Consider the following 27,487-nt stretch of genomic DNA (forward strand, 5'->3'; position numbering starts at 1 on the left):
CCCCCACGGTTAAGGCACATCGGGATGCCGCAGGGCAGCCCCCCGTGGTTAGGGGATACAAGGACAGCGCAGGCCCCCACGCTCCGGGGACACGGGGAGGCAGCAGCTCACCCCCACCCAGGCCGGTCCCCTCCCGCCCCGTGGGCGTGTCCCCCCGGCTGGGCGTGTCCCCCGGCCCCGCCCCCGCGCCGTTACTTGCGCGCGGCCCGCGCGGCCCCGCCTCTCCCCTCCCCCAGCCCGCGCCGCGGCCGCGCGCTCTCGGCTCTCCCGGCGCCATGGCGGAACAGCCCGCTGAGGCGGCCCCGGCCCCCGCCGCCCCGCTGCCCGCCGCCGCCCCGACACCCCCCTCCGCCCTGCCGCTGCAGACCCCGCCGGGCGGCTCCCAGCGCCTCCTCTTCTCTCACGACCTAGTGTCGGGCCGCTACCGCGGCTCGGTGCGGTTCGGCCTGGTGCGCCTCATCCACGGCGAGGACTCGGAGTCGGACTCGGAGGAAGGCGGCGGCGGCGGAGGACGAGGCACCGGCGGTGGAGGAGCCGCCAGCTCGGGGGGCTCCGAGTCGGGAGGTCCCGGGGGCGGCGGGACGGAGGAGGGCCGCTCCAGCCCGCTGCGGCGGGGCTACGTGCGGGTGCAGTGGTACCCGGAGGGCATCAAGCAGCACGTCAAGGAGACCAAGGTAACCGGGACGGCCGCGGGCTCCACCGGCTCCCCACGAGGAGAGAGGTGGAGGGGTCTGGCTCGGCCTTTGCTTCCCTGTGTGTGTCCCCGGGGGGTGGCCTGGCTCCGGCCGCGGGGCCGGGGCTCCTCCTTGGATGCCTCTGGGGGCAGGGGCCTGCGGTGCTGGCCGGTCTGCCGGCTGGCTCCCTGCCTCCCCCCTCTGTGCTGTTTGCCAGCTCTGGAGGCGCTCCTGAAGGGGCTTACGGCGCCTTTTCCCCTGTTGCCCCCTCGCCCTGAGTGTGGGGAAGGTGCTCGGTGTCCTCCGGAGGCTGAAATCCCTTCCCCTGCGCTCAGCCCACTCTTGTGGACAGCCGGGGCAGGTGCCGCTGGTGGCAGAGCGCAGCTGTGCAGGGGCACTGGGGTCTAATGGCACAAGGAGCGGCCTGTGAGGGTGATTTCTGTGAGCTTCCAGCCCCCTCTTGCTTACTGGAGCTGTGGGCCAGCGTCTGCCTTTACTGGGCAGTGTCGCCATTGCCTGCTTTAGGGGATCCGCAGCCGAGGAGGGAAACCTCCACTGGGTGACGATTCCAGCGGCCAGCAACCACGGTTTGGCTCTGCCCTTGCATACGTGAGTGCTCACCCCGCACTGACGAGGCACACGCAAATCCCTGACCTCTTAATTACTCCTGAGCAGCCCCAAGGTGGAGGTCTGCCGTGGAACGTTCCCACATCCCAAAGTTGGCGTGGGGCTCTGCTCAGCCTGGCTGACAGCACGGAGACAAAAGCAGCGCAGGGGCACTGTGATAGAGCACAAAGGGGCCTGCCAGGACGGGCGTTGTGCTGAGCTGTCTCTCCAGCCAGAGCGGGTTCCCAGAGCTCCAGTGGGGTGACTGGTGACAGCAGGAGGCTGCCGGTGTGCTGTCTGCTTTGCTGTGTCACAAATGGCCCCCAACGCTGGGGGAGAGAGGGGAGGCTGAGGGAAAGAAAGGTGTGCTGTAGTCCTACAGGCATCGGTGGGATTGCAAGTGCTAACAGAAGGTGCTAAATTTAGGTGGTAGTGTCATTACACACGTGACTGACTGGTTGGAGATAAGGGAAATGAAAACAGGTATTCAGAAAAGATAGGGCCATGAGATGTGTTTCTGCCTTAAAAAGCCCATCTTGCCTGCTCTAAAGCACCTCAATTCAGCCACTGCAGCCTTCCAATAACATCCCTGTCTGCTGTTGCAGCAAAAACATTGGCCCAAGTTGAGTGTGATTTTTTTTTTCAGCACCTGAACCAAAGCTGCTCCCATTTGGGTGAGTAAATGTGGACTGAGGAGGAGTTACTGGGTCCCTCAAATCCAGAAGTGTCAGCCCTGACTGTAGTCACTTGATAACTGTCCCCTGTGCAACGGCAGAAAAAGCCAGGCTGGGGAGGATCCGAAATCAAAGGTGGTTATGTAAATAAACAGTCTGTGCCTTTGCTTTTTGAGGTCTTTCTCTGGCGGAGGCGTCTTTCCCCCTCGCAGAACAGACCCTGGGGAGAGGTTTCCTAAGTGCTTGAGGAATTCAGGTGTACTGGGATTGATTTTTCCATTTGAGGAGCTGCCCGCTGACAAAATTGAGAAGCGTTGCCTATGATCGGTGCTGCAGCTCAGGGCTGCTAAAAGCAAATTGGATGCTGCTGGAAACATGCTGTGGGACTTGGCATTTTGTGGTTAGAATCAGGCTTTTTAGCTGTCTGCTTACCCAGCCCTTCTGGGGTTGCAGGGATGTGTGAGTACCAGCCAGGTCAGCCTGATGTGCTTGTCATTGTCCACACTGGGAGGGCTGCAATTTGGGCCCCACATGATTGTCCTGGGCCTAAAGTGTGCTGGCTTTGGGGTGCTGGTGATTGCTGCAGAGACATCCTTTGGCTCTGACTCTCCAGCATCTTTGGCTGTGAGATTCTTGTTCAGTGTCCTTAGTGTTAAGTGGTCTTGTCCACAGCTGAACCATGGATACAAGAGTGCTTGTTCACAGCATGTCAGGGGTTGGAAGGGACCCAAAGAGATCATCAAGTCCAGCCCCCAGAGCAGGGCCATACAATCTAGCTCAGGTCACAGACATTGTTGCACATTTTCATTTCCTTTTACTACCTTTTATTTCTCTGAGCTCTTAATTCACAGAATCAGAGAAACATTCAGGTTGGAAAAGACCCTCAGGACCACCAATAACCCTACTCTTCAAGGTTCACCCCTGTGACTTCTCTCTCAACCCGCTACAACCCCTAAACCCTGTCCCCAAGCACTGGGGATGCCATGGGCAAAGAGTTAAGGTGCTCCTGGCGTCAGGACTTTCACCAGCCCCATCTTGTGCCACCAAGTGCCTATTTTGTGTGTTAAATCATAGAGCTGTAGAATTGTTTCAGTTGGAGAAGATCTTTCAGATCATGGAGTCCAACCCTTAGATCCTGCTTTCCCATGGCAGGCTGGGTGCCTGTCTGTCTCCTCTTTGTCAGGCACTTTAAGATCCATGAACCCTGGTGCATGAGTTGAATAAAGTGTGTTGTAACTGAGGGGGAAATAAAATTGCTGGAAGCTTATAGGACAGTAAACCAGCACTTTCAGCTCCCAGTGTAAAGGTCAAAAGCAGCTTTCTGTACCCAGTTGTAATCCTAAAGCTTTCTTGCCTTCAAACTACAGGCAGTGAAAAAGTTGGGTCTTCTCATCTAGGGAATAGGAAAGTTAATCACTTCTGGTCTTGCTTCTAGAAGTTGAACTCTTGCTGTTGCTCTTTCTTCTTGGAAATGGTAGGCAGGCTGCCACCTGAATCCAAGCACAGTGTTACTGATATTAATAAGTAATAGAAACTTTCTCTTGACATAGAGCTAAGCAGTTGGTACAAAGCCCCACTCACTCCTCCAGCACCAAGTCGTACATCTGACCTGCCTTTGACACCCGTGTTGGCAGCCATTAGCAGTGTCACAACAGTGATGTAGATAAAAGAAGAGCCAGGGTTTCCTACTCTGGGTGCTCCTTTCCTGCTTTCCAAGACCACTCTCTCCATGTAAAGCACTGGGAAGTCGTTGCTGAGCATTGTAAAACCCTGGCAGGAGCAAGCTTCCCTTTCCAACTGCTTGCCAGCCATGTCTTGCCTGACCCAACAAATCTGAAGAGCAGCTCCTCTGGTCGGCTGAAGTCTTGTCTCTTGTCTTCATGGTGTCATCCGAATGCATTTTGCACCTTGCATTGTGGAAGCAGTGGGAGCCGATGTGAGCTCTAGGCGCTGGTTGTAACACATTAGCAGGGGTGCTTGAGACCCGGCTGAGTTTGAATTTCAGGATTTCTTAGCTGGAGGTCAGCATTCCTGCTGCACTCTTAAGCTGCCGTTGGGAACTTTACACAAGTGCTTGAGCACATTAGAGAGGCTCGCAGGGTGCTTTGAAATGCTGCTGCCCTTCCTCCTGCCCCTCACCCGAAAGCCTCAGAGCTCTCTGCCGCCTTTCATTTTGACAAATGCCTCCCCTGCAGCTGGGGAAATGGAAAGTGCAGGTGTTGTGTTTCAGCAGGCCAGGTCTCTGGGTGTCTTGCCTCAGGGAGCAGATGCTCGGTGTGAGGCTGTGGGATACACACAATGCCAACTGATTGACATGCAAGGACCCCACAGAGCCCCAGGACTGCCACAAGACTCAAGATGCAGCTGAAGTCTTCGCAATCTTCTGTTTTGTAAGGCCCTGAACCCCACTTGGTTTAGGTGGCTCTCTGACTGTGTTCAGCTTTGCTCTGGAAATGGATTCAAACTATCAGGGCTCCTCAGACATAATCCAGTGGCTGATGAGCTTATTGGCTGGAAATTATCTGATGCTATCTCCACAAGCCTCTCTGTGAATTCAGCTTGCTTCATCCCACACGGCCCTTCCATTCTCTTTTGCCCTTCACTGCTGTAAGTTCTTGACCTCAAATACTGAGTCATGACTAGAAGTTGCAGGAGAAGTTTCTGGAGGTGCTCTGCTTGAATCATCCCGAGGTTTTAATAACTACTTCTTGTCTGAATTCTGCCCTGCAGTTACTGCTGTGACCTAACCTTTTAAGTTGCAATCTTTGTGCTTTAAGAGGTAAAGGAAATACTTCCTCCTGCTGAAGTTCTGTGTTTTCTCTCTCTGTCCCTTTGCAGCCCCTCTGGGCTCTTACTGCTGGGATCCCAGCCTGTGCTTTTCAGATGTTAATTCTAGCTAGTGAGAGCCGTAAAAAAAACCCTCCCATCTCCCACCTTGGCAAAGCATTTGCTGTCTGGCTGCATGGGTAGGTTGCAGCAGGTGAGGAGAGCTGTACCTTGCATGGGCAGGGTCCTTCCAAGCAGCTCTGAGGAAATGCTGGTCACAATCCAGAGCCCTGGTTTTGTCGCTGCATGCAAATTCCATGCCCATAAACGATTTCCTTGCACAAGGAAGCTCTATCTAACCCTTTTCTTGCTTTTGCCATTTCAGTTTAGTCTCCCAGGAGTATTCTTTGAAACCATCTGATGCTTGTAGCTGTTAGAGAAAAGGCTTACTGGAATTGCTGCAGTTCTCTGTAAACTGGAACCGCTTTAATGGGTGACCTTTCCCTCCTGTGAGCATCCATCACAGGGTTCTGTCCCCTCCAGTCAGTTCCCTATTTTCCTTTCATTTGTTTATAGACTTGGTGGGTCAGTCATCATTAATATTTTACTGCAAAAGTGGGATCCTGCCCAACTCTCAGTGTGGAAATCTCAGGAGTGCTCAGTAGTGTAGCATGGAGACTTGTTTTGTGTAGAGCACGAGGAGTGAATTGGTAATTCAGGAGCTGGAAGTGGCCACCTGGGTGAAGCAATTAATTATAACCCTGCTGTCTAGGCTTGGAACAGTTGTTTTTAAAAGGGATGAAACCTTTCCCCAAGCAAGGGGCGGGGGGGTTGTGATGTGCTCTTTTCCAAGGTGCACTCACATTAAATGGTGCTGGTGTGGCTTAAAAAAAACCCTCCAACTAAATTAGTAATGCTCTCAGGACTAGTCAACAAACTAATGTGCACTAAAAGCTTTAGAAGCTTTAGGAGGAATCAATCAAAGCCCGTGACAGGCTTTGTAATACCTGAGTGAGGCATTTTGCTGCTGCTTTCTGATGCAAGTTCGTTCTTCCCTTGCTGATGTGATGCAGCTCCAATGAGGCTGCTGCACAGAGGCAGCTTTGAGCCATTTTATCAAGTTACCTTTGTGACCCGAGGTTCTTCACTGCAGAAGCTTTGACAGGTGCTTTTTGGGGCAAGGCCTTGCTTGCTTATGGCAGCTGTCCCCAGCTCCTCTCCTCTCTTAGAGGAAAGACTATTTTTAATGTTCAGCATCTGTGTTTGTGCTGGGAAGTAATTGGTGTTTGGGAAGCTAAAAGCCTCTTCTCCTTCAGTTGTTTGACTGTTTAATTACTTGGGGGATTTCAAAGGCTCGGGAGGTGATGACACCTTCCTAAATGCTACTTAGGAAAAACCTACCTCATTGTTTCCGTTCTGCTGTTACCTCCCACCATGTGTTGAGGATTTGCCCAAATGGGTCGTTGCAAGCACAGGAGCTGGTACTTCAATCTGAAATGCTTGCACTTGCTGTTGAGGTAGTCAGTCCTGAGTCTCCTGGACCTGAGAGATGGGAGGTGATGGCTCAGCTTTCTGCTTGTTCTGTGGTGCTCTGGAGCACCTGGTCTGTAACTCAGTTCAAGCTCTACCTTGCTTAGCTGGTGTATCCCACTCCTGAGATCTTGAGACCTGTGTCGAGGTAGGAGAATGCTAACTTCATCTTCAGGAACAGGAGAAGAAAAAACACCTGGAGAGACTCTGTGGTAATGTTTGGGCTTTTCCCCCGCTGGCTGTTAGGCTGCCAAGTAGATGTGTGCATGTTTGTGTCTGGAAGCAAAGCATCCTTCTAACTTGGAGAAATTAAAACATCAGCAAAACCCAGTTTGTCTTAATGGCAAGTCCCTGGAATTGGGTGGGGGCTTTACTTGTGACAGGTGGAGGTGGTTTGTTTCATTCTTTTCCCAGGCAACCAGTACCAGAACAAGAGGACACAGTTCTGGCTGCACCAGGGGAGGGTTTGGCTGGAGGTTAGGAGGATGTTTTACACAGAGAGAGTGATTGCCCATTGGAATGGGCTGCCTGAGGAGGTGGTGGGGTCACCATCACTGGAGGTGTTCAGGAGGAGACTTGACAGGGTACTTGGTTGCATGGTTTAGTTGGTTGGGTGGTGTTGGATGCTAGGTTGGACACGATGATCTTGAAGGTCTCTTCCAACCTGGTTTATTCTGTTCTATTCTGAGTTCCTGTGGGGAGCTAAGGGCCTGGGTAGAGGGTAGCAATCATAAAGGGCGCTTAGAGACATCAAATGCTAGGAAAAACTTGTGGTTTGGGCAGTAGAAGTGGTCAGGTTACTGCTAAGTTGAAGAGCTGCAGTGCTTTGAGGTGTGCCTAAGTTTCCAGCTGCCAGGCGTCCTTTGGGGTTTGTTTCCCCTTTTTTGGTCTGTGCTGAATGAACTGATATGGAGTCCTCCACCTGCAGCGTGGGTGAGCCTCTCTTCCTGTGCATTTCAGCATTATCCATACCTACCTCATGCATTTGACTGTCCAGCTGGCCAAGAGGAAGGTGGTGGAGATGTTTGCCGTGCCTTCTGCCCCAGCCTTTGGGGAGTGCTTGAGCCAGGCTGTGCAAGTGGCCCAAGTGGAAGCAGAGAATGTTTACTGGGCTGACATCCTCAGGTTGTGGTATAGATGGAAACAAACCTATTGGTGGTGGAGGTGAGCTTGATAGCTGTAGGGTGGTGGGGAGAGGTAGAGGGAAGGTACAGGTGATGCCACATTTGTCTTCTGTTGGGGTTGAGGCATCTTAATGGAGAGATGGATTCCAGTAAGCACCTGTGAGAGGAATTCCTCCCTTTTGCAGAGTGATCTATTGATGAAGGCCAAAAGCAGAGCTTGGGAGTGGTCAGATTTTAAGACCAAGAGATCTGTGCTGCTGCACACTGTGCTTTTGGGGTTGGTTTTCTCTAGTAAATGACATCATCCCTTTGCTTTGTTCCTCCTCTGTCTGGTGTGTGTTGCACTGGAGAAGCTCTGTGACTGTGGAGGGGATTGCAGTGCTTAGACTTAACCAGCAGTGATGCCTGTGTGCTCTCAGCTTAGTGTGTGCACCAGGTATCTGCTACCCTGCTGCCCTAAATGGTCCCAACTGAGCAGAGATGTGTGGAAGTGGTCTGCAGTGCAGGGAAACTGTAGCTTTGGGGAGGGCTTGCTGTAGCATGGGGTTAAAAAGATGGCTTGGATGTATTGAAGCCAAGGTACAGAATGCTTTTCCTGCACATATGCAGAGATCTTGAAAGTGGGACACAGCCAGCTCCATCTTGAAAAATGTGCTCAGTGTTTTTCAAAGGGTTTGGGCAGCCAGCTCCCTGATCTGGATGTGTGTTGAATGCTCTGGGTGGGCAGGCAGGCAGGCAGACAGACAGGCTTCCTTGTGATCACAAAGCTGAATTTTCCACATGCTTTTGCATCTGTCTTTAAAATCATGACCTCTGTTTCTTTCCTCAACAGCTGATGCTGTAACTTTGTGAAGGGAATGGGCAGTGTGAAAGCAGTTGGCAGGAGGTGAGGCCAAGGACTTGCAGCAAGGCAGGTGAGGAGAGGGTAGGAGCTCTTGGTATCTTACTGTGTAGCTTCCAGGCCTGGAAGGAAAACTTAATTCACAGGAGTACACTTGAAACAAGGAAGCCCTGCTCAGCTTGCATTTGCTGTGGTATCACTTCACAGCCTCTGGTTACAGGCTCTTGAGTTGAAGAGAAGCTAGGTAGCTGTGCCCTTGGTCCATTAAGCAGCATTCATTTTGTACAGTAAAATTGCACCAGTGGTACTGTGTACTCAGCACACAGCAAACAGCCTGGGTTGTTTGCTCTGCCTGTAAAGCTTTTCTGCCTGTGAGGGAGGGGGTTGGAGACTGGCAAGTGAAGAGGGCTATTGAACCACCAGCTGAGAAAAGATCAGGAGCTTAAAGCTTTGACCTGTTTCTTATCCCAAAGCTGGGAAGTCCTGGTGCATCATGTCTCTTGAAGTGACTGGGTCCAGTTTTCACTTGTCAGTGGATGACAAACCTTCTGGTGAGAGAAATCCACTAATGCTGGGTGAGCTGGAATTAGTTCCATCATGACTGATTTAGTTCTTACCTACTTTTGGAAGGATAGAACTTCTTTGGAGAATAAAAGAATTTTGTGTGTGAATCATTCTGGTTGCAAGAAATGGTGCTGCTTGTCTGCTGATAAGGGCACTTAGCCAGTAAGTAGCACTTTTCATCTTCAAAGTGGTTTCTGATCTCTGATGTGGCAGTGCCTCTTGGAAAGCTGACAGAAACTTCTCTCAGATGACTCTGGTTGGACAGGTGGCATCAGTGCTGCCAGGCAATGGTGCTGTTTTCCTGGTGCCTTCTCTGACCCCTTCTGATCACAGCTGCAGAGTATGAGCTGTCTGCTTGGTGGGAACACTTGGCTTGCCTCAGCACAGTGATGTCTGTCTGGGCAAATATTCTCACCCCCAAACCATGGTGCCTTGGTTACTGGGCACCAAACCATGGTACATAGGTTGCTCAGCACCATAAGATGTTGGTTATTCAGCATGAGTGTCAAATGGAGTGCTTGGAGCCTAGCTGGCTTGTTGTGTCTTTGGATATGGAGGAACTTGAGTTTGGTTTTAATTGTGGGTGTTGGTCTCTTCTCTCAAGTAGTTAGCAATAGGAGAAGGAGAAATGGCCTCAAGTTGCTCCAGGGGAGGTTTGGGTTGGATATTACAAAAATAAAGCCTTTCCTGGAAGAGTGGTCAGGGATTGGAACAGGCTGCCCAGGGAGGCACTGGAGTCACCATCCCTGGAGGGGTTCCAGAGATGTGTGGACTTCAGGACATGGTTTAGTGGGTATGGTGGTGGTGTGTTGATGGCTGGACTTGCTGATCTTGGAGGTGTTCAGCAACCTTTGTTATTGCTGTCTACAACTACCTGAAGGGAGGTTGTAGCCAGGAGGGGGTTGGTCTCTTCTCCCAGGCAACCAGCAGCAGAACAAGAGGACACAGTCTCAAGCTGTGCCAGGGGAAGTTTAGGCTGGAGGTGAGGAGGAAGTTCTTCACAGAGAGTTGTTAGCCATTGCAATGTGCTGCCCAGGGAGGTGGTGGAGTCACCATCCCTGGAGGTGTTCAAGAGGGGATTGGACGTGGTACTTGGTGCCATGGTTTAGTAATCATGAGGTGTTGGGTGGCAGGTTGGACTTGCTGACCTTTGAGGTCTTTTCCAAGCTTGTTGATTCTATGATTTCACTCACATGAGTAGCTAAACTGAGGAACCTCACATGTGAAAAGATAGCTTAGTTATAAATCTAGTGAGGTGTGGGTTCTGCAAGGCTGGGTCAGAAGTGTGGTTGGTGAAGAGCAGCCTAGATGTAGGCATCTCAACTTGCTTTCTAGTGGTGTTTCTAGAATCAAGTGGGTGTTCCAGGCCTCCCAGCTCCAGCTATATTGTTAAATAACTGATCCTAGATACTGTCCTCAGCCAAATCCTTGGCAGCAGCTATGCTGAAACAGTTGGAGCTTGAATATCACTCTGATCACCAAGGAGCTTTTATCATTTCCTTCATCTAGATGTATTCCACATGACACTAAAATGGCCACTTCAGCCTTGCCTGTGGCTGGGGGGGGTCTCAGACCCTGTGGCATGAGGCTCAGCTGCCTGTCCTGGCTGCTGCCCCTCTCAAGTGGTCCATGCTGCTGCTGGCCTCTGCCTTCACACCTTTGCTTTGAAGTCTTTGAGTTGGGTGTGCATGGAGCACTGCTGAGTAATTCAGAGTTGATCAGATCATGGAATCATAGAATTGTTTCAGTTGGAAAAGACCTCTAAGGTCATCAAGCCCAACCATCAACCCAACACCACCATGGCCACATGTTTCTTGAGCTCCTCCTGGGATGGTGACTCCACCGCCTCCCTGGGCAGCCTGTTGCAAAGCCTGGCCACTCTTTCAGCTTTGCCCTTCTGTTCAGTGGTGAAGATGAAACTGGGATTCTTGTTGTTTGCCTGGGGAGGTGGATTGTGTGTTGAATTCCAATGAATAATTCTCATTACTGTTGCAAGAAGTCTCCATGCTTCTGTTCAGTGACTGAGTCCAAGTTCCTTGAAAGAGCATTAGTTCTGAGGCAAAACAGCCAGAGTTTCTAAATTTAGAGCTACTACACAGTTGTGTAGCTGGCTGGAAATTGTGGGTAATAAACCACCTCTTCATATTTGTTCCATCCTTCACACTTCTGCCAGGAGCCTTTTCTCTGTCCTTGTGCCACAGGCTGTAAAAGTCTCTCTGCTTCCCCAAGCTGAAGTATAAAACCTGAATAGTTTGTGGGCAGCAAATGAGAGGGGGGGGAGAGGGAGAGGAGTCTCTGTCCTTGCAGGAAAACTTCAGGGTTTGGTTGGCTTGACTTTTTTTGTTTGGGTTTTGGGTTGGTTTTTTTATGCCCTGCAGATGTGGCTGATTCATTTGCTTCCTGTGAGAGGTGGACTGGCCAAGGTTTCATGTGTAGTCCAAAGAGCTTGGGAGGCTCCTTTGAAGGAGGTGTAATATTATTTCCTCCTTGGGGTGTGATTTATGCAGCTTGGGCTTGATGAGCATAGATCTGAATTATTCTGACTGTGGACATTTTCTGAGCTGGAGGAAACTCCAGAGGGTGAAAGGAGTTTGCTTCCAAGAGTGCAGACCTCTGGATACTCCTGAAACACAAGAGTGCAGAATGACCCTGCAGGGAAGGTGACACTGCAGAGCAAATAGCAGCATTCCTGGCTGCTTAGATGAGAAAGAGACTTTAGGACCATGTTTTAATACGTTAATTAGTGTTTTTATCATCCTCATGTGCCAGCTGTCAGTGCTTTGAGGTCTCATCTCACTTGGTGTCAAAATCAGGCAGTTCTACTCAGGCTGTTAGAGGTTCAGTGTCTACTTTGCCACCCACAGCATCTGACCCACGTAGCTGACTTGGCACTCTGGGGCTAGAAACTTCCTGTGTTTAGTTTTGTGTGGTGCTGGGGATTGTGCTGGTAGAGGACAGAGAAATGTCTCATTTGGTTCACAAAGACAGTCTGCCCTGTACCGATAAGCAGAGCACTAAGTCCAGGGTGGCTTTACTGCAATGACATGTGTGCTGGCCAGGAACTCCCTGTGACTGTGGGGAGCGCTGGGGCTGCTACTGGTAAAGACATTCTGAGCCAGTTCCTGCTCTCCCAAGCTGCCTGCTCTTGTGTCCTTTAGGGAAGGTCTGGCATTAGAAGTTTGCTTTGATTTTTCTCAAGTTAAAAAGCTCTCCCAAGCTTGATGAGAAAAATCTGTGGTTCCTAGCAGAAATGGGCAAGCAGCTTGCACCCATCTCTCCTTGGAAAAAGCAACAACTGGCTCCTAAGTAGCTTCTTGTCCTTCTAGCTGTGCTATTATGTGGTGAGGCATGATTATTTTCTCCCTCTTCACTCTGTCTGTGTAGCACTAACTCCCCTGACAGACAGGCTTTCCCTGTCCTCTCGGTGCCGTTGTCCACACCTCCTCCAGCCTGCACTCTTTCTTGACCAGAATTGGCTCTGGCTGCCCTGTTCAGCCTGGAGTACCTTGCTGAATGGAATGAAGCTGGAGGTGGGGAGATTCAGGCTGGAGGTGAGGAGGAAGTTCTTCCCCATGAGAGTGGTGAAGCCCTGGAATGGGTTGTCCAGGGAGGTGGTTGAGGCTCCGTCCCTGGAGGTGTTTAAGCCCAGGCTGGATGAGCCTCTGGCCAGCCTGATGTAGTGTGGGGTGTCCCTGCCCGTGGCAGGGGGGGTGGAACTAGATGATCCTTGTGGTCCCTTCTAACCCTGACTGATTCTGTGATTAATATTTCCTTCTTGAGGCTGCTTTATCTGAGCTGGATCCACAGATGAAAACCTAACACTTCCCTTATCAAGCACTCTTTGTATTTCATGGGAGTTATGTGATCTTCTCTCTTGTTCCTTGTGTTGGGGATCTTGGAGGAAGAGTAATAATACCCAGAAAACAAAATGCCACCCATATAACTGAGCTGCTCCCTGTAAGGCATGTGTGAATTCTTTGTCTGGAGGAGGCTTTCTGTTTTGCTCCTGTGTTGACACTTTGAACTCTGGAAAAAAGCCAGGCTAAGTTCCTGGCTTCCTTTTAATCATGCTGTCTGTCCTGTGTATTTTTTTTCCCCCCCTCCTCTCCTCAATAACACAGTTGAGCACCACTTCACCATCCACAGATACTGCTTAGGATCTATCTGCTCTTGCACAGTGGTTCAGATAATGGTGAGTTGAATTAGGTTTGTTAGCCTAGAGAAAGCTGCCTGTGTGTTGCACTAATTCCTGTGTATCCTACCGTTTAATTGGCATTCAGCTCCACACCCCACAGTGTGTATTCGCACCTAAAGCTGTCTCTGTCTCAGGGGTGCTTTGATGTCTTTTGTTTCTGCCCCACACAGTTGCTTTCTCTTCAGATTGCAGCCCTTCTGATTAGCATATGTGCAGCCGAGCAAACAAGGCAGGGCTGTGGAGAAAATGCTCTTCTCTGAGAGCTCTCCTGGCTGGCATATCGCTGTAAAGTTGAGCACTTGCTGAAAAAGCCTTTTGCTTTCCCTTTAGTGCTTGTGGAGATGGTTGGAAGCTGCCGCTGAGCCCTGCCTGTTCACAGAACAGTTTGGGTTGGAAAGGATCTTAAAGATGATCCAGTTCCAACCCTCCTGTCATGGGCCTGGACACCCCCTACTAGACCAGGTTGCTCAAGGCCCTGCCTGCCACTGAACACTGCCAGGGATGGGGATGTTGGGTTTGACCAACTGCATTCGACCTTCTTGAGTGGGAACACAGCAAGTTTCCCCCTTGACATGAGGAGAAACTTCTTTATGCTGAGGGTGACAGAGGCCTGGAGCAGGCTGCCCAGAGAGGTTGTGGTGTCTCCTTCTCTGGAAAGCTTCAGAAACCTCCTGGATGTGTTCCTGTGTGGCCTGCCCTGGGTGATCCTGCTTTGACAGGATCTGGATGATCTGGACTGGGTGATCTCTAGAGGTGCCTTCCAGCCTCTACCATTCTGTGATTCTTTGCCATAGTCAGTCAGGTACCCTGGTCTCATCACCCACCCTACCCTTGATAGTTACTGTTCAAGGCACTTCACCTATGGTGATTGACATGAACCTTAACTTTATCTTGTGATAATTAATCTCTTCTAAGCTGGCATTGATAAGTGTTTGCTGTCAGGAGAGCTGTGATGAGAAATGGACTGAAAAGATCAGCTTTTAAAGGTGGAGCAGATGTAGGGCAGAGCCTGTGCTCCTCTACCTGCTTCTCTAAGCAAAGGTTGTGGTCTTGTGCTGCTGAGAGCGAGTGCATGGAGGGAACAACAAACTCAAGAGTGGAAAGCTCCTGCTTTCCAGACCTCAGATCTTTGAATCAAGTTGGTTGGAAGAGACCTCTAAGATCAAGTCCAACCATTGACCCAACACCACCATGGCTTAAAACCATGTCCCCAAGTACACATGTACACATACTGTGTCCAGTTCTGGGCCCCTCAGTTTAAGAAGGACATCGAAACACTTGAAGGTGTCCAGAGAAGGGCAACAAGGCTGGGGAGGGGTCTGGAGCACAGCCCTGTGAAGAGAGGCTGAGGGAGCTGGGGTTGCTTAGCCTGGAGAAGAGGAGGCTCAGGGGAGACCTCAGTGCTCTCTACAACTACCTGAAAGGAGACTGTAGCCAGGAGGGGGTTAGTCTCTTCTCCTAGGCAACCAGCACCAGAACAAGAGGACACAGTCTCAAGCTGCACCAGGGGAAGTTTAGGCTCAAGGTGAGGAGAAAGTTCTTCACAGAGAGAGTTGTTAGCCATTGCAATGTGCTGCCCAGGGAGGTGGTGGAGTCACCATCCCTGGAGGTGTTCAAGAGGAGATTGGACGTGGCACTTGGTGCCATGGTCTAGTCATGGGGTCTGTGTTGATAGGTTGGACTCAATGATCCTCGAGGTCTCTTCCAACCTTGGTTATACTGTGATACATAGTGTGAACTCTTCCAGGGCTGGTGACTCCACCACCTCCCTGAGCAGCCTATTCCAGTGCCTGACCAAGTTATTGCCTGGGCCAGCAGGCTGGTTTGTAGAGGCATTTATGAGCTTTCTCTGTGGCTCCTCTCTATATCTCCTTGCTGCTGGAGGATGCCACCAAACACCACAGGAGCTGGAGAGTCTGTGATATGTGTTCTGGAAAGCAATCAAATGAATCATTATGAAATGCTGTTTGTTCTGGTTCACGCTGCTAACTTAGCTCAGGTGCAGCAGAGTTCAGCCTGCCTGCCTCTGCCCTTCAGTGCTGGCAGTGCCTGAATGAAGGCTTAAAACAAAAGATCAAGGATTAGGCACAGAAGAGCGTTCACAGCATCTCGTTGTCCAACTCGTGTGTGCTACTGAGTGTGGTAGGAGCGGCACCAAACTGCAGTCCTGAAGTGTTTGCTGGCTTGGCTCTTAGCTCAGCTGATCCCTGCTGTGCTGTAAGAGGATCAGGTGTGTTAACTGCTGCTGCAGACAATCGTTCCTTGTGGTCACAGAGCTTTCCTTTTTTCCTTTCCCATAGCTTCCTTTCATTTTTATACCATTTTTCTGCTTCAGAGGCCCTGAAGCATTCATGGCCTTGGATTAGGCTTAGTTTTCTCCCCACACCAGGACTTCTGGAGCCTCAAAGACCCTCACCCCCCCCCCCCCCCCCATTTATCCTCCTATCCCTTCCATTTATCCTCCTATCCCTTACTTTTGCCATTTTCATTTTACTCTGCAAGTTATTCAGAGCACTAGCATGCTGCTGCCCTTAAGAGCAGCAAACCTACCTATGCTGTTAGGTATCCCAGGGTCACAGAAACAGTCAGGTTGGAACAGACCCTCGGGATCACCAAGTCCCACCCAGAACCCTGCTCTGCAAGGTGCACCCCTAAACCACATCCCCAAGCACCACATCCAAACCACCTTTAAACACATCCAGGATTGGGTTCTCAACCACCTCCCTGGGCAGCACATTCCAATGCTTGACTTCTCTTTCCATGAAAAAATGTTTCCTAATGTCCAGTCTAAACCTACCCAGTTGCAGCTTGAGGCCATTCCTTCTTGTCCTGTCACTACCCAGCCCATTCTGCATGGTGACACACCTGTCCAGGCTTTGCCTTTCTGCCTGGCCAGGGCATCTGTTTGCCCTCTCACTTTTCCATTTTCATCAGGCAGGCAAACAAAAATAATCCTTGGATGTTCTCAAGAGGCTTAGTTGGCTCAGTGTGACCTAGGCTGGGAGTCTTGCACCTGAATGGAGGGGTGGTGTAGAGCTGGGTCTGTAGGTTTGCTAATGAACAGCGCTGATGTGTGAGCTAAAAGGGCTTTCCCCCCCCCACTCACTGGGCTTTTTCCCCATTCCCCCCCCCCCCTCACTAAATTGCTTCAAGGTTTTTGAAAGGAAGCAGGATTATCTGTGCTAAGAGAGGAGTAAAACAAAGAAGGTTTGTTATGTTCCCGTGTGGAATGAGGCTCTGGTAGGATGACTGCAAGGTTTGTGTGTGCTCTGGGCACAGCTGCTTCCAGCTTAGCCTTGCCCAGACCTTGCCTTTGGGTTTGTCTTGTGCTTTCAGGAAGAGCAGGCACCTGTGATCTAGCAAAGTGGCAAATCTCCATTAGAGCCTGGGAAGGGGGAAAAGCTTTTTAATCATCAGTGTCAACATGTGGGCCAGGACTTGCACCCAGGCCTCAAGCAATGGGTGAAATTACCCTTCTGGACACCCCCCCTTGCTAGGAGTAGCTGTTCTGAACTGGGGGCAGATGCTACTGGAGTGTCAGTGGGGTGAAACCTGAGCATTGTGGTGAGTGCATGCCTCTGAGCAGAGAGAGGCTTTGTCTTGCTTCCTGGGATTTATGGCGAGCTGCACATCTCTGCCAAGAGATGTCGTCATGGGCAGAGAGAGAGAGAGAGATGTAGCAGAGCTTCTCTTTGAAGTGTTTGGAAACTCTAATATTTTCTTGAATCATCTCAGTGCTCCATTCACAAAAGCTGCTGTTGTTGTTGATGTCAGGCTGACAGATCTGGATTGGTTTTATCCCACCCTCCTCCCCCACCACAAGTGATTTTATTTCGGGGAGCTCGGCGCATTTTCAGTTCCCTACGTTCGGGCACATCATGAGGGTGTCATATCCCCCTCCCTCCCTCCCTCTCCCCATTATTATGAAATGAAGTGTTGTTGGAGTGCCCAGACTGTTGGTAACATCTAGCAATATGCTTTTTGGTGCAGTGTTCAAGTGTCTTTACAGTTCCCTGTTTATAATTGTCTTTGGGAAGAGTAATCTGCGGCAGCTTCCCCTCCTGAATTGTTTATCCCCCGCCTGCCGTCGCTGCAGCGTTGCCGTGGGACCCGGCCTCTCCGTGCTGAACTTGGCTGCAAGAGGAAAATTGCAGTTTGTCTTCATCCATTCAGCCCTGGAGTGTTACTTGAACTTTGTGGAGAGGCCTGAGAGCGGTGCCTGTGGCAGAAGAGGAGGAAGATTCGATTGCAAATTGCACTTGCCTTTAGCGCAGTCACTTGCTGAGGTGATGAACTCCACCGATCCTCACTGCTGAGAGAGGAGAGCAGCAGCTTCTTCTTGAACTTCATTAGCATCTCTGCTCCTCTTTAAATGATTTATTTTTTCTTTCTTAAGCTGCTGTTTCAAAATCATCCTTGCTTGATGCAATAGAGCTGGGATATCTGAATTACAGAGGTTTGACTTGCCAGTCAGCTTCGGATCTTCTGAACTTATGATCTCAGCCTAGAGAAGAGAAGGCTCCAAGGGGACCTCAGAGCAGCTTTCTGGTACCTCTCCAGCACCTCAGCATCTCTCTTACTACTGTGGTGCCCAAAACTGAACCTAGTACTCAAGGAGAGGAGCTTGTACCATAACAAAGGGAGAGGGTGTGCTCGTTGCCTTCCAGTTTCAGGGAGCTTTAAGCCTGGTTTCTTTTCCAACCTGGTTAATTGTTTCCTGAACATTCTGTTGAATTCTATTCTAATAGAATAACCAGCTTGGAAAAGAATTCTATTCCAATAGAATAGAATTAACCAGGTTGGAAAAGACCTTGGAGATCGAGTCCAACCTATCACTCAGCACCATCCAGTCAACTAAACCATGTCACTAAGTGCCTCATCCAGCCCCTTCCTAAACACCTCCAGTGATGGTGACTCCACCACCTTCCTGGGCAGCACATTCCAAAGGCCAATCTCTCTTTCTGGGAAGAACTTCTTCCTGACATCCAGTCTAAACCTCCCCTGGCACAGCTTGAGACTGTGTCCTCTTGTTCTGGTGCTGGTTGCCTGGGAGAAGAGACCAACCCCCACCTGGCTACAACCTCCCTTTAGGTAGTTGTAGACAGCAAGAAGGTCTCCCCTGAGCCTCCTCTTCTCCAATCTAAGCAACCCCAGCTCCCTCAGCCTCTCCTCACAGGGCTGTGCTCCAAGCCCCTCCCCAGCTTTGTTGCCCTTCTCTGGACACCTTCCAGCAAGTCAACTTCTTTCCTAAACTGAGGGGCTCAGAGCTGGACACAGGACTCAGGCTGGATATGAGGAGGAAGTTCTTCACCATGAGAGTGGTGAAGCCCTGGAATGGGTTGTCCAGGGAGGTGGTTGAGGCCCCATCCCTGGAGGTGTTTAAGCCCAGGCTGGATGAGGCTCTGGCCAGGCTGATCTAGTGTGTGGTGTCCCTGCCCATGGCAGGGGGGGTTGGAACTAGATGACCCTTGTGGTCCCTTCCAACCCTGACTGATTCCATGATTCTGCTCAAGGTGTGGCCTAACCAGCGCTGAGCACAGGGACAGAATGACTTCCCTGCTCCTGCTGGCCATGCTGCTCCTGATCCAGGCCAGGATGCCATTGGCCTTCTTGGCCACCTGGGCACACTTAGTCCTCATTGAAATGATGTGAACAAAAGGGGAGATGGTTGGATTTTCCTTACTTTTTTTCCTCTGTGGCTTGCTCACCACGCCCCTGGTGAGCTCATCTCTCTTCACATCTCAGATCTATTTCTGCGCAGCCTAATCCTTGTCATTTAGTGACAGCTTATTGTGTGCACGTTCCCTGTGCATCTCCTGATCTTAACTGCTTCATCTGCCAAAGCAGGAGTGATTCTTGCTGCTGTCAGTGCAGCTGAGCTTTGCAGCCTTGGGCGTATCCTGTTCTGCATCAGCAAAGCTATCAGCCTTCGGCGCTGTCCAGGATCTTTATTGCTGCTGCTGATGGGGAGGGCACAAAAAGGATGGGGTTGGGCTGGTAGGAACTGCTGGGGGGGGTTAAATACCTGAAATTGATGTGGGAGTGGGAAAAGTGTAAGTCTGAAAGGCACCCTGATGTGGGGATGTGCTGACCAGATCAGTGTTCTCCAAAGGATGAGGCTCTGGGGTGTTGTCTCTGCTGCTTCCGGCCCGTGCAGAATCTCAGACTCCTTGAAGACAGCTTGGAAAGGCACCTCAAGGGTCATCTGGCCCAACCTTTCTTGGGATAAGCACAGTCATCATTTCTCTACTCCCATCTGTAGGGATGTTGTTTCCTGCTGAAGGAGTTGGGAAAAGCCAATGAAGGATGAAACCAAAGGGGCTGTCCACCTCCAGTCTCCCAGCAAGGCACCAAAGGAGGCTGTGGCTGCCTTCACCTCCTGCTCAGGTGGGCAGCCAAAAAGGCATGAGATGGGGATGGAGAAGTTGGTGCACTTGAGTGGAGGGGAAAAGATATCCATAACCCAAAACTCTAAAAAAAAGTCCCAAACCTGCAGACTCCTGCACAAAGCAGTACTGCTGAATTGCCATTTTGAACCTCTCTATGGCAGCCCACCACAGCCTGCCAAGAAGGGATCTCTGTTCCTCATGCAGCCCTGCTGCCCTCAGAGTGAGCTGTTTGTCCCTGTAGCCTGATGCCCTGCAGCATGGTGTGCCTGGGAGAAGCCCTGAGAGATGGGCCTGGCTCCCTGGGCATGCTCTCCCAGAGCAACTGTGCCCAAATTCCTTCTTTTGATCTTCCAGGGATTCCTTTCTGTTTTCTTGGCTAGGTTTGAGGGGTGGGAGGGGTTGGGGTTTGGGAGCTGTTTGTTTTTTCGCTGAATGCCTTAGTGGAGAGGAAAAGGTGAACCTTGGAAGCAGTTTAGCCAGAGTTTTGGGCAACAGGGGCAAGGTGTAATCCTCCCCTGGGAGTTGCTTCTCCCTTTTTGTATTTTCATGCAGCCAGTGACTGTCCTTGTCTGGGTGTTCTCTTCACTGATGGCTCTGATGGTCTGGGGTGGAAGGGATCTCTGAAGCTCATCCAGTCCAACCCCCTCTGCAGTCAGCAGGGACATCCTCAACCAGATCAGGCTGCCCAGAGCCCTGTCAAGCCTCACCTTGAGTATCTCCAGGGTTGGAGCCCAACCACTTCCCTGGGCAACCTGTTCCAGTGTTCCACTACCCTCATGGTAAAGAACTTGTTCCTACCATCCAATCTAAATCTGCTCTGCTCTAGTTTGAAGCCATTGTCCCTTGTCCTATCACTGCAGGCCTTTGTAAACAGTCTCTATTCATCCTCCTTGTAGGCTCCCTTCAGGTACTGGAAGGCTGCTATTAGGCCTCCCTGGAGCCTTCTCTTCTCCAGGCTGAACAACCCCAGCTCCCTCAGCCTGTCTTTGTAGCTCCTTTCATGTGGAAACAAGGGTTAAGGTTATTGACTGCCCCAAAGACTTCTCCTGGTTTTGTCTTCCTCCTCAACCCTGATCTTGGCTGCAGTTCCATCAGGAGACACCCCCTTGCACAAGAGGGTAGAGCAGCTGGCCAGGTGTCCATGACCCCAGTGTTGGAGGGTTCCCATCAGATGTGGCTGGAGATACTGCCTGCACTTGCTTGAGCTTGATGGCTTTTTTACCAGCACTTTCTCCTGCAGCTTCTGCAAGCTGTGTGTTATCTGAAGAGACATGAGGCCATTCCATCCATCCCTGCTGAAGCCTGAAAAAGTGCTGGAGCAGATTAAAGAGGCACTTTCCCTCTGGATATGGGCCTCCTCCTCCAAGTGAAGGAATGTAGGTCATGGCTGAGTATATAAAATGAAGAAGACTGCATTGTGATGGCAGCTTTTCACCTGGATAATCCAGTGAGAGCTCCTCACACTAATAGCAAACCTGTTCTTTCATATGTGCTATTCAATATGACTCATTAAGCAAACTTAATTGAGTAGCAGCTCCAGCCCTGCTAAATGCCATGGCACACATGGCTGTGAAAGGCTTTATGACTGGCACCCTGACCAGTGTGTCCTCCTGTCTGGCATCTTTTCTCTCTCCAAATTGATGCTCTCAGCCTTTGGTGCCTCAGGGGGAAAGCAGCAAGGTGTGAGCCTCTGTTCAGTTCCTGATAGGCTAAAGGGAGTCACAGACTACAGCTGGTTGGAAGAGACCTCAAAGATCAGCCAGTCCAATCTCCAACCCAGCCCTGAAGGGTCAGTGCTAAGCCATCTCCTTAAGCACCAGGTCCACACACTGCCTGAACTCCTTCAGGGATGGTGACTCCACCACTGCCCTGGGCAGCCCATTCCAATGGTTGAGAGCCCTTTCAATGAAGAAATACTAACATGCAGCCTAAACCTCTCCTAGCACAGCTTGTGGCCATTTCCTCTGCTCCTGTCACTTGTCATCAAGGAGAGGCTGCCCCCCTCCTCATTCTAACCTCCTTCAGGTAGTTGTAGAGAGCCACGAGGTCTCCCTTTAGCTTCCTCTCCTCCAGACTGAACAGCCCTAGTTCCCTCAGCCACTCCTCATAAACCATGTGCTCCGGGCACTGCCTGTTGCAGACGTGGCTGAGGGATAAAGGGGATGCTGCAGGCATAGCTGAGGGATAAAGAGGATGCTGCAGGCATGGCCATCCAACCCAGGCAACATACCCAGGAGCAGTGAGAAATGAATCTGGGCAGATGGGGAGGGGTGGAAGCTGGCTGTGTGGAGGAGGGGATGCTCTGTCTTCCTTGCGTGGAGCTGTTGCACAGGAGCCTGTTGTAACGTGCAGGAAATCTCCTGCCACACCTGATGGGAGCTGTCTCCAACAAAAGCTCTGACAGCCAGACAATGGATGCCTGTTGGCAATGAGTCTGAGGCTGGTGGCTGTGTTATGCAGATGTTCACCCTTGAGGACCTTCCACTAGAGGATTCTGCTGCCTCAGGTGCTTCCTGGGGTTTGTAGTTTGTGGTGAGAACACAAGTGTGTCATTTCGTGCTCAGAGCACAAGCATCCCCTCTGCTGTTCTTTCTGTACACTCAGCATACTTTCTAATCTTGACAGTGCCTTGAGTGCTTGAGTGTGCACCCTCAAGTGGAGAAGTGCCATGTTCCTGGCTTCTTGCTGTCCACTCGTGAACAGTGCACCTGATTCTGCATAGCTCCCTTGTCCAGCTGCAGCACTGACTGCATACCAGTGGCTGGTCATAGAATCATGGAATCAACCAGGCTGCAAAAGACCTCAGAGATCACCAAGTCCAACCTATTACCTAATACCTCCTGACAGCTGAACCATGGCTCCAAGTGCTACAGCCAAGCCTTTTTTGAACACCTCCAGGGATGGTGACTCCACCATCTCCCTGGGCAACACATTCCAATGGCTAACAACTCTCTCTGTGAAGAACTTTCTCTTCACCTTGAGCCTAAACTTCCCCTGGTGCAGCTTGAGACTGTGTCCTCTTGTTCTGGTGCTGGTTGCCTAGGAGAAGAGACCAACCCCCTCCTGGCTACAGTCTCCTTTCAGGTAGTTGTAGAGAGCACTGAGGTCTCCCCTGAGCCTCCTCTTCTCCAGGCTAAGCAACCCCTCAGCCTCTCCTCACAGGGCTGTGCTCCAGACCCCTCCCCAGCCTTGTTGCCCTTCTCTGGACATGTTCAAGTATCTCAATGTCCTTCTTAAACTTATGGCACAGTACCTTTACACAGGCACAGCCTGCAGAGCTGGGCTGGGGAGTCTTTTCCAAGTAAAGCTCCCTCTTGTAAGCAGAAGTGTCCTGGTGGTGTCCGGGCTGACTGGCTTGGAGTTGCTGCTAGGGGTCACATGTCGTCTTCAGGAGCCTGCCAAAGCTGAGGAGGGTGCAGTGACAATTAATGAGGAGGGGCAGTTCTAAGGCAGGACCTGGTTTGTGTGTTTAATTAGGAATGACAAGCCAGGCAATGCAGCCCAAGGCTTTCTCAACCCAAGGACCTTTCCCAGAACATGGCTGGAGCTCAGCAGCTGGGAGCAGTTCCGCCTGCGGTCGTGCTGATGCTGTACGGTCCGTGCCACGTGGTGTTTCCTGGCTCTGAGTCCTGCTGTCCAGTCATTGCTTTCTGCAGTCACAGCCCTGCAGCTTTGTCACCCTTTTGAGGTTTGCAGCACTTGGGCAGTGCTTGCAGAGGCAGAGTTCAGCTCACCTCCATTTTGCTGGAAGCAGGGAGGAGGCAGCGCGCCGCTCCAGCTGTCAGGGGAGCAGAGCTCTCTAAATCATCTTGCCAGGGTATTTTTATAGTGCTTGCAAATCTGCTCTAACTGTGTTTATGGCTCAATGTTTCACCAGAGTGGTGATGGGCTGAAATCCCTCTGTTGCACCTGAAGTCATTAAAGCAAAGAGCACGTTATGTATATGGCACATAACAGAGTCTGGAGGCAGAGCAAAATAACTCTTCCCTGCTGTAGATGTGCAGGGTAATAGATCCTCCAGAAAAATAAAAGAGGTGGGTTTTTTCTTTTTAGGAAGTAGGCATCAAGTGACTTACAGCTCCAGGAAACATGGAGCTCCCTGTCAAGGCTGAGTGAGGTGGCTGAGGGAAGGGAGATGTGTTTGGCAGACGGGGCCATCGATTAGTTGTTCACCAGGCTGTTGTTGTTCTCCGGCGTGCGGATACTCGGGCATCCAGATGTACAAAGCAGGCGTTTGGAGAGGTGCCACCAGAGGGACAGGGATCAGTGGCTGTGCAATTGATTAGCTGCATCATTTGTCCTTGGTTTGGTTGTTGGGTTTTTTTTTTTGATTCTTGTTTAAAATCCTCCCAGGAGGCTGTCAGCACAGGTAGACTGCGAGGCTGAGCGTTACGCCTGTGTTAGGAGCTCTAAGTGGCTTTCTGCTCTGAAAGGCAAGTGCTGCGTTTAAAGATGGGGGGTGGGTAAAGAAGCAAAAGCCTCTTGCTGCCTGGCTGTGTGTTTGGAGGCAGAACTGCTGACTTCAGGCAAGCAGGCTTTGACTGCTCTTTGCTTGCACTGTCTGGAGCGAGCACTTGTTCTCTGGGGGCGTCCTCAGCCGGTCAGGTTACACCTGGGAGAGTCCAGAGAAGCAGTGAAGATGCTCAAGATGAAAGACCTCAGCTCCTCTCAGACCTTAGGCTGAACTAGCACAGGTGTGAAGGAGGGGTAGGAAGAACAGGAAAGGAACAAAGGAACTTTGTGCAGCATTGGGCAAGGCTGCTGAGGAATACATGACTTCCCCCAGTACCATTCTAGCATCTTTATTAACTGGGTCTACTTTGAAGTACCTTACAGGTGATGTTGCTGCCCCAAGTTTATCATACCAGGCCAGGAAGAGGATGGGGACATGTTCCTGTGTTGCTGATGAAGGTGTACAAAGTCGGAGAAGGCTTTTTAAAAGCTCTACTTAGAGGCAGCCTGCTGCTTTAGCCACAGAGGTGTGGGATGCAGCAGAGCAGCCCTTGAGACTGGCTTTAACCCCAGTGGGGAAAACGTGGAGACTTTAGTCTGTGTCATGTATGGGAAGAGAGTCAGCTCTGAGGTGAGTTCTGAGAGCAGTGAATCTCTCTCCTCTTGCTTGCCTGTAAGAGGTCACCTTTTAGAACTGTTGTCAGAGAAGAGGTAGTTGCAGGTTTCTCTGGGACACTCCTCCCATGACAAATGGAAGATTTCATGGCTTCCTGGGGGACCTAGAGTGTGTGCTGCTGCTGTGATGCTCTTCAGAACTGGCATTGAGCATCCTGGGACATAGCCTTTCCCAGTAATTTGTGAGCACTGTAGAGCTCTTGGGCTGTGTTGAGCTGTAGAGCATGTGCAGAGGTGAGCACAAAGATGTATCCCTGCCAGAAGTTACTGGTGCCTGTGTGAGGTCCACAGGAAAACCAGGCTGGCAAGGATTAGTGTAGGTACAACTGATTTTGCCCTTAAAACCTGTGTCCTGGGAGGTATTTAATCTGACTTCAGCACTTTTAGCATGGGAACTGTGCCTCATACAAAAGCAGGGAGCATCTGGCTTTCTTGCTCTGCTGCTTTCCATGCCATTGCTTTAAGTGTTTCCTTCTACCACTGGCTCAGTGACTTCTGTGAGACATCTCTAGATGTGCTTTTGGGTTGCTCTGTTGCCAAGGAAGGGACAAGGGGAGGAAATAAAATTCCCTGAGCCATCATCTGGAATTATTGTCACACCAAATGTGTTGCTGAACAGCTGAATGGATACCTGAGGAGTGATCCAGGGAGGAGAGTGGTGTTGCTGTGATTGCCTCTTCTGCTGGGGGGAATGCTGGGTTCTTAAGTTGCTGGCAGCTATCTGGAGAGCTTGTGAATAAATGGTGTGGAAGTCAGCCTGGAAAACACCTGAAAGGAAAATGGCAGAGTAGTGAGAGACCACCCTGATGGGTTTTAAATAGGATGTTGAAAGCTCTGGCTGAGGTGGTGCTGAAGAAAAGGTCGGTCCACTGGACTCAAGTCAGACTCAGGAAGGCCTCTACACATCTGCTGCTATTGCATCATTGCTGTCACTGGTCACAGGAGCATTAAGACTGGAAAAGACCTTTAAGATCATTAAGTCCCAACCATAACCCAACTGCCAGAGCCACTAAACTATATCCTGAAGTACCACATCTACAACATCCAGGGATGGCAACTCCTCCACCTCCCTGGGCTGCCTGTCCCCAATGCCTGACCACTCTTGCAGGAAAGACTGCTAGTACCTGACCTAAACCTCCCCTGGCACAGCTTTAGCCCATTTCCTCTCCTCCTATCCCCAGTTACCTGGGAGAAGAAATCAACACCAGCCTCCCTGCACCCTCCTTCTGGCTAGTTGTAGAGTACAATAGTTACTGCGGGCAACTGAAGAGTGCTTGCTTTTGTGCTCTAGGATACACAAACAGGAGGCAATGAATTCAACCTGCCCTGGCTGGAGGATGTTTTAATCTTCCTGCAGCCATTCCACAAGTGGTGAATCCACCACCCCTTGAATACAAACGTGGGTAACAGTGCAGGGGTGGCAGAAATTCTGTCTTCAGCTGACTGAGCTGCTGCAGCCTGGGCCTGTGGGTTCAGCAGGGGCTGTGCCTTCTTTTTGTGGTGGCCAATACAGCATTTGTGTAGGGCAGGGATAACTGAGCCTCTTTCAGTGAATAGAAAATGCAGCTGAGGTGTTTTGGGCAGTGATGCAATTGTGCTGCATTGTCCCAGCAGCACTCTCACTCTCTCTTCTGCAGTGTGAGCTGGGGGAGTGGCTTTGCTGGTGAGCAGAAACAAATGCATGCACAGAGAGCCCACACTGGCACTGAATTTTGGGTGGGTTCTCTGTAACGTTCCAGAGGCTGCAGGAGCTGGCTGTAAAGGCTTGATGATGATGTTTGTTTGGGTTTTTTTAAACCAATACCTGACTTAACATGCCTTCTGAACCAGCTGTAGCCACTGTTATTTAACAGCCTTTGCAGAACCCCCTGCAGCCAGTGCACCTCTTGGAACAGCACTTGCCTTTGCTCTGTCCAAGAAGGGACTGGAGAGGTGACCCTAGAGCTCTGGCCTGGCCTGAGGTGGGGAGGCAGTGATAATGGTTTCCTTGTGAGCTAAACTTCAGAGCTCCCCCTGAGTGCTCATCATCACTGCCTGTGGAAACTGCCTCCATCTCCAGTCTCTGCATCCTGTATTTCCCCCTCAGTGAATGGACTCAGGTCTTGAGCTGCTTCCTTGAATTCCCTGCTCTCTCTCTTCTTCATGGGCTTCAGGCTGCTCCTCTGTGCATGCAGCATTCTTGGTGTGTAGCAGAGCAGTGAGGCACTGCAGTGGCTTTGGGGAGACCAAGAAAGGCTGTTTCTCCGGGGGGGGTTGCTCCTGTTTCAGAGCAGGCAGGAAACTTGGAGAAGCTACAAGAGTCTGGTGAGCTTCAATCCCTTTCTGCCCAGGACTGGCTTGGGAATGTAGCATGACACAGCATTTGCTGTGCTTTCAGCCACAGCTATTTATACATCACTTTTCAGTGCTGTCTCCTCAAGGAGATTCTCTACGTGATAAAATAATCCTGCTTAAGCATATTAAACATGCTGCTGTTCCTAGACCTTAGCTGAGTGGTTTGGCTCTGTGGCAGGGGCTGTGCCTTTGGGTCCAAAGGTGGCTGCATGTGAGGGACTTGCGTTGTTAAGATACACCTGGATGCAGTCCCCTAAAGCAGTTTGACTGCAGACTGGACTTGCCTTAGGCCTTGTGTGGTTCACACACCAGGAATTGAAAGCTAATAGGCTAACACCTTCCCTCTCTCCTGGGAGAGAAAATTGCAGCAATTGTGAAACCTTACTGTGTGTGTTTGGGGGAAGGGACTCCTGTGAGGGGGGGGGTGGTGGAGGAGGAGGCTCTGGGTGAGAGAAAGGGAAAGGAGAGTGGGCTGTAATACACTAACCATCCTGTATCAACCTCCTACCTTGGGGTGTCTCGTGGCTGACATCCTATCAAAGAGCTCTGCCTGTGTCCAGAATTCTAAGCAGCTCTATAAATAGTGTTGCTCCAACTGCCTGTGTGTGCAGAGACTGTGAACAACTGGGGAGAGACCAAAACATCACTGGCTTCATTTTTGAA

General features: G+C 50.9%; 1 protein-coding gene across 2 annotated transcripts in view; it reads left to right on the plus strand.

The window, feature by feature from the left end:
- The first annotated feature begins 265 nt into the window (after positions 1 to 265).
- UBE2O (ubiquitin conjugating enzyme E2 O) overlaps positions 266 to 27,487 on the plus strand; it is a 76,260-nt gene continuing 49,038 nt past the window's right edge. For both annotated transcript variants that reach the window (XM_068151453.1, XM_068151454.1), the window contains exon 1: positions 266 to 674. In XM_068151453.1, coding sequence (XP_068007554.1) covers positions 276 to 674 — 399 coding nt within the window. In that variant the 5' untranslated portion in view covers positions 266 to 275. The remainder of the gene's footprint in view (positions 675 to 27,487) is intronic.

Source organism: Melanerpes formicivorus, unplaced genomic scaffold (genome assembly GCF_026170545.1).
Source record: "Melanerpes formicivorus ecotype bairdi unplaced genomic scaffold, bMelFor1.0.p_v2 SCAF_21, whole genome shotgun sequence".
Lineage (NCBI taxonomy): Eukaryota > Metazoa > Chordata > Aves > Piciformes > Picidae > Melanerpes > Melanerpes formicivorus.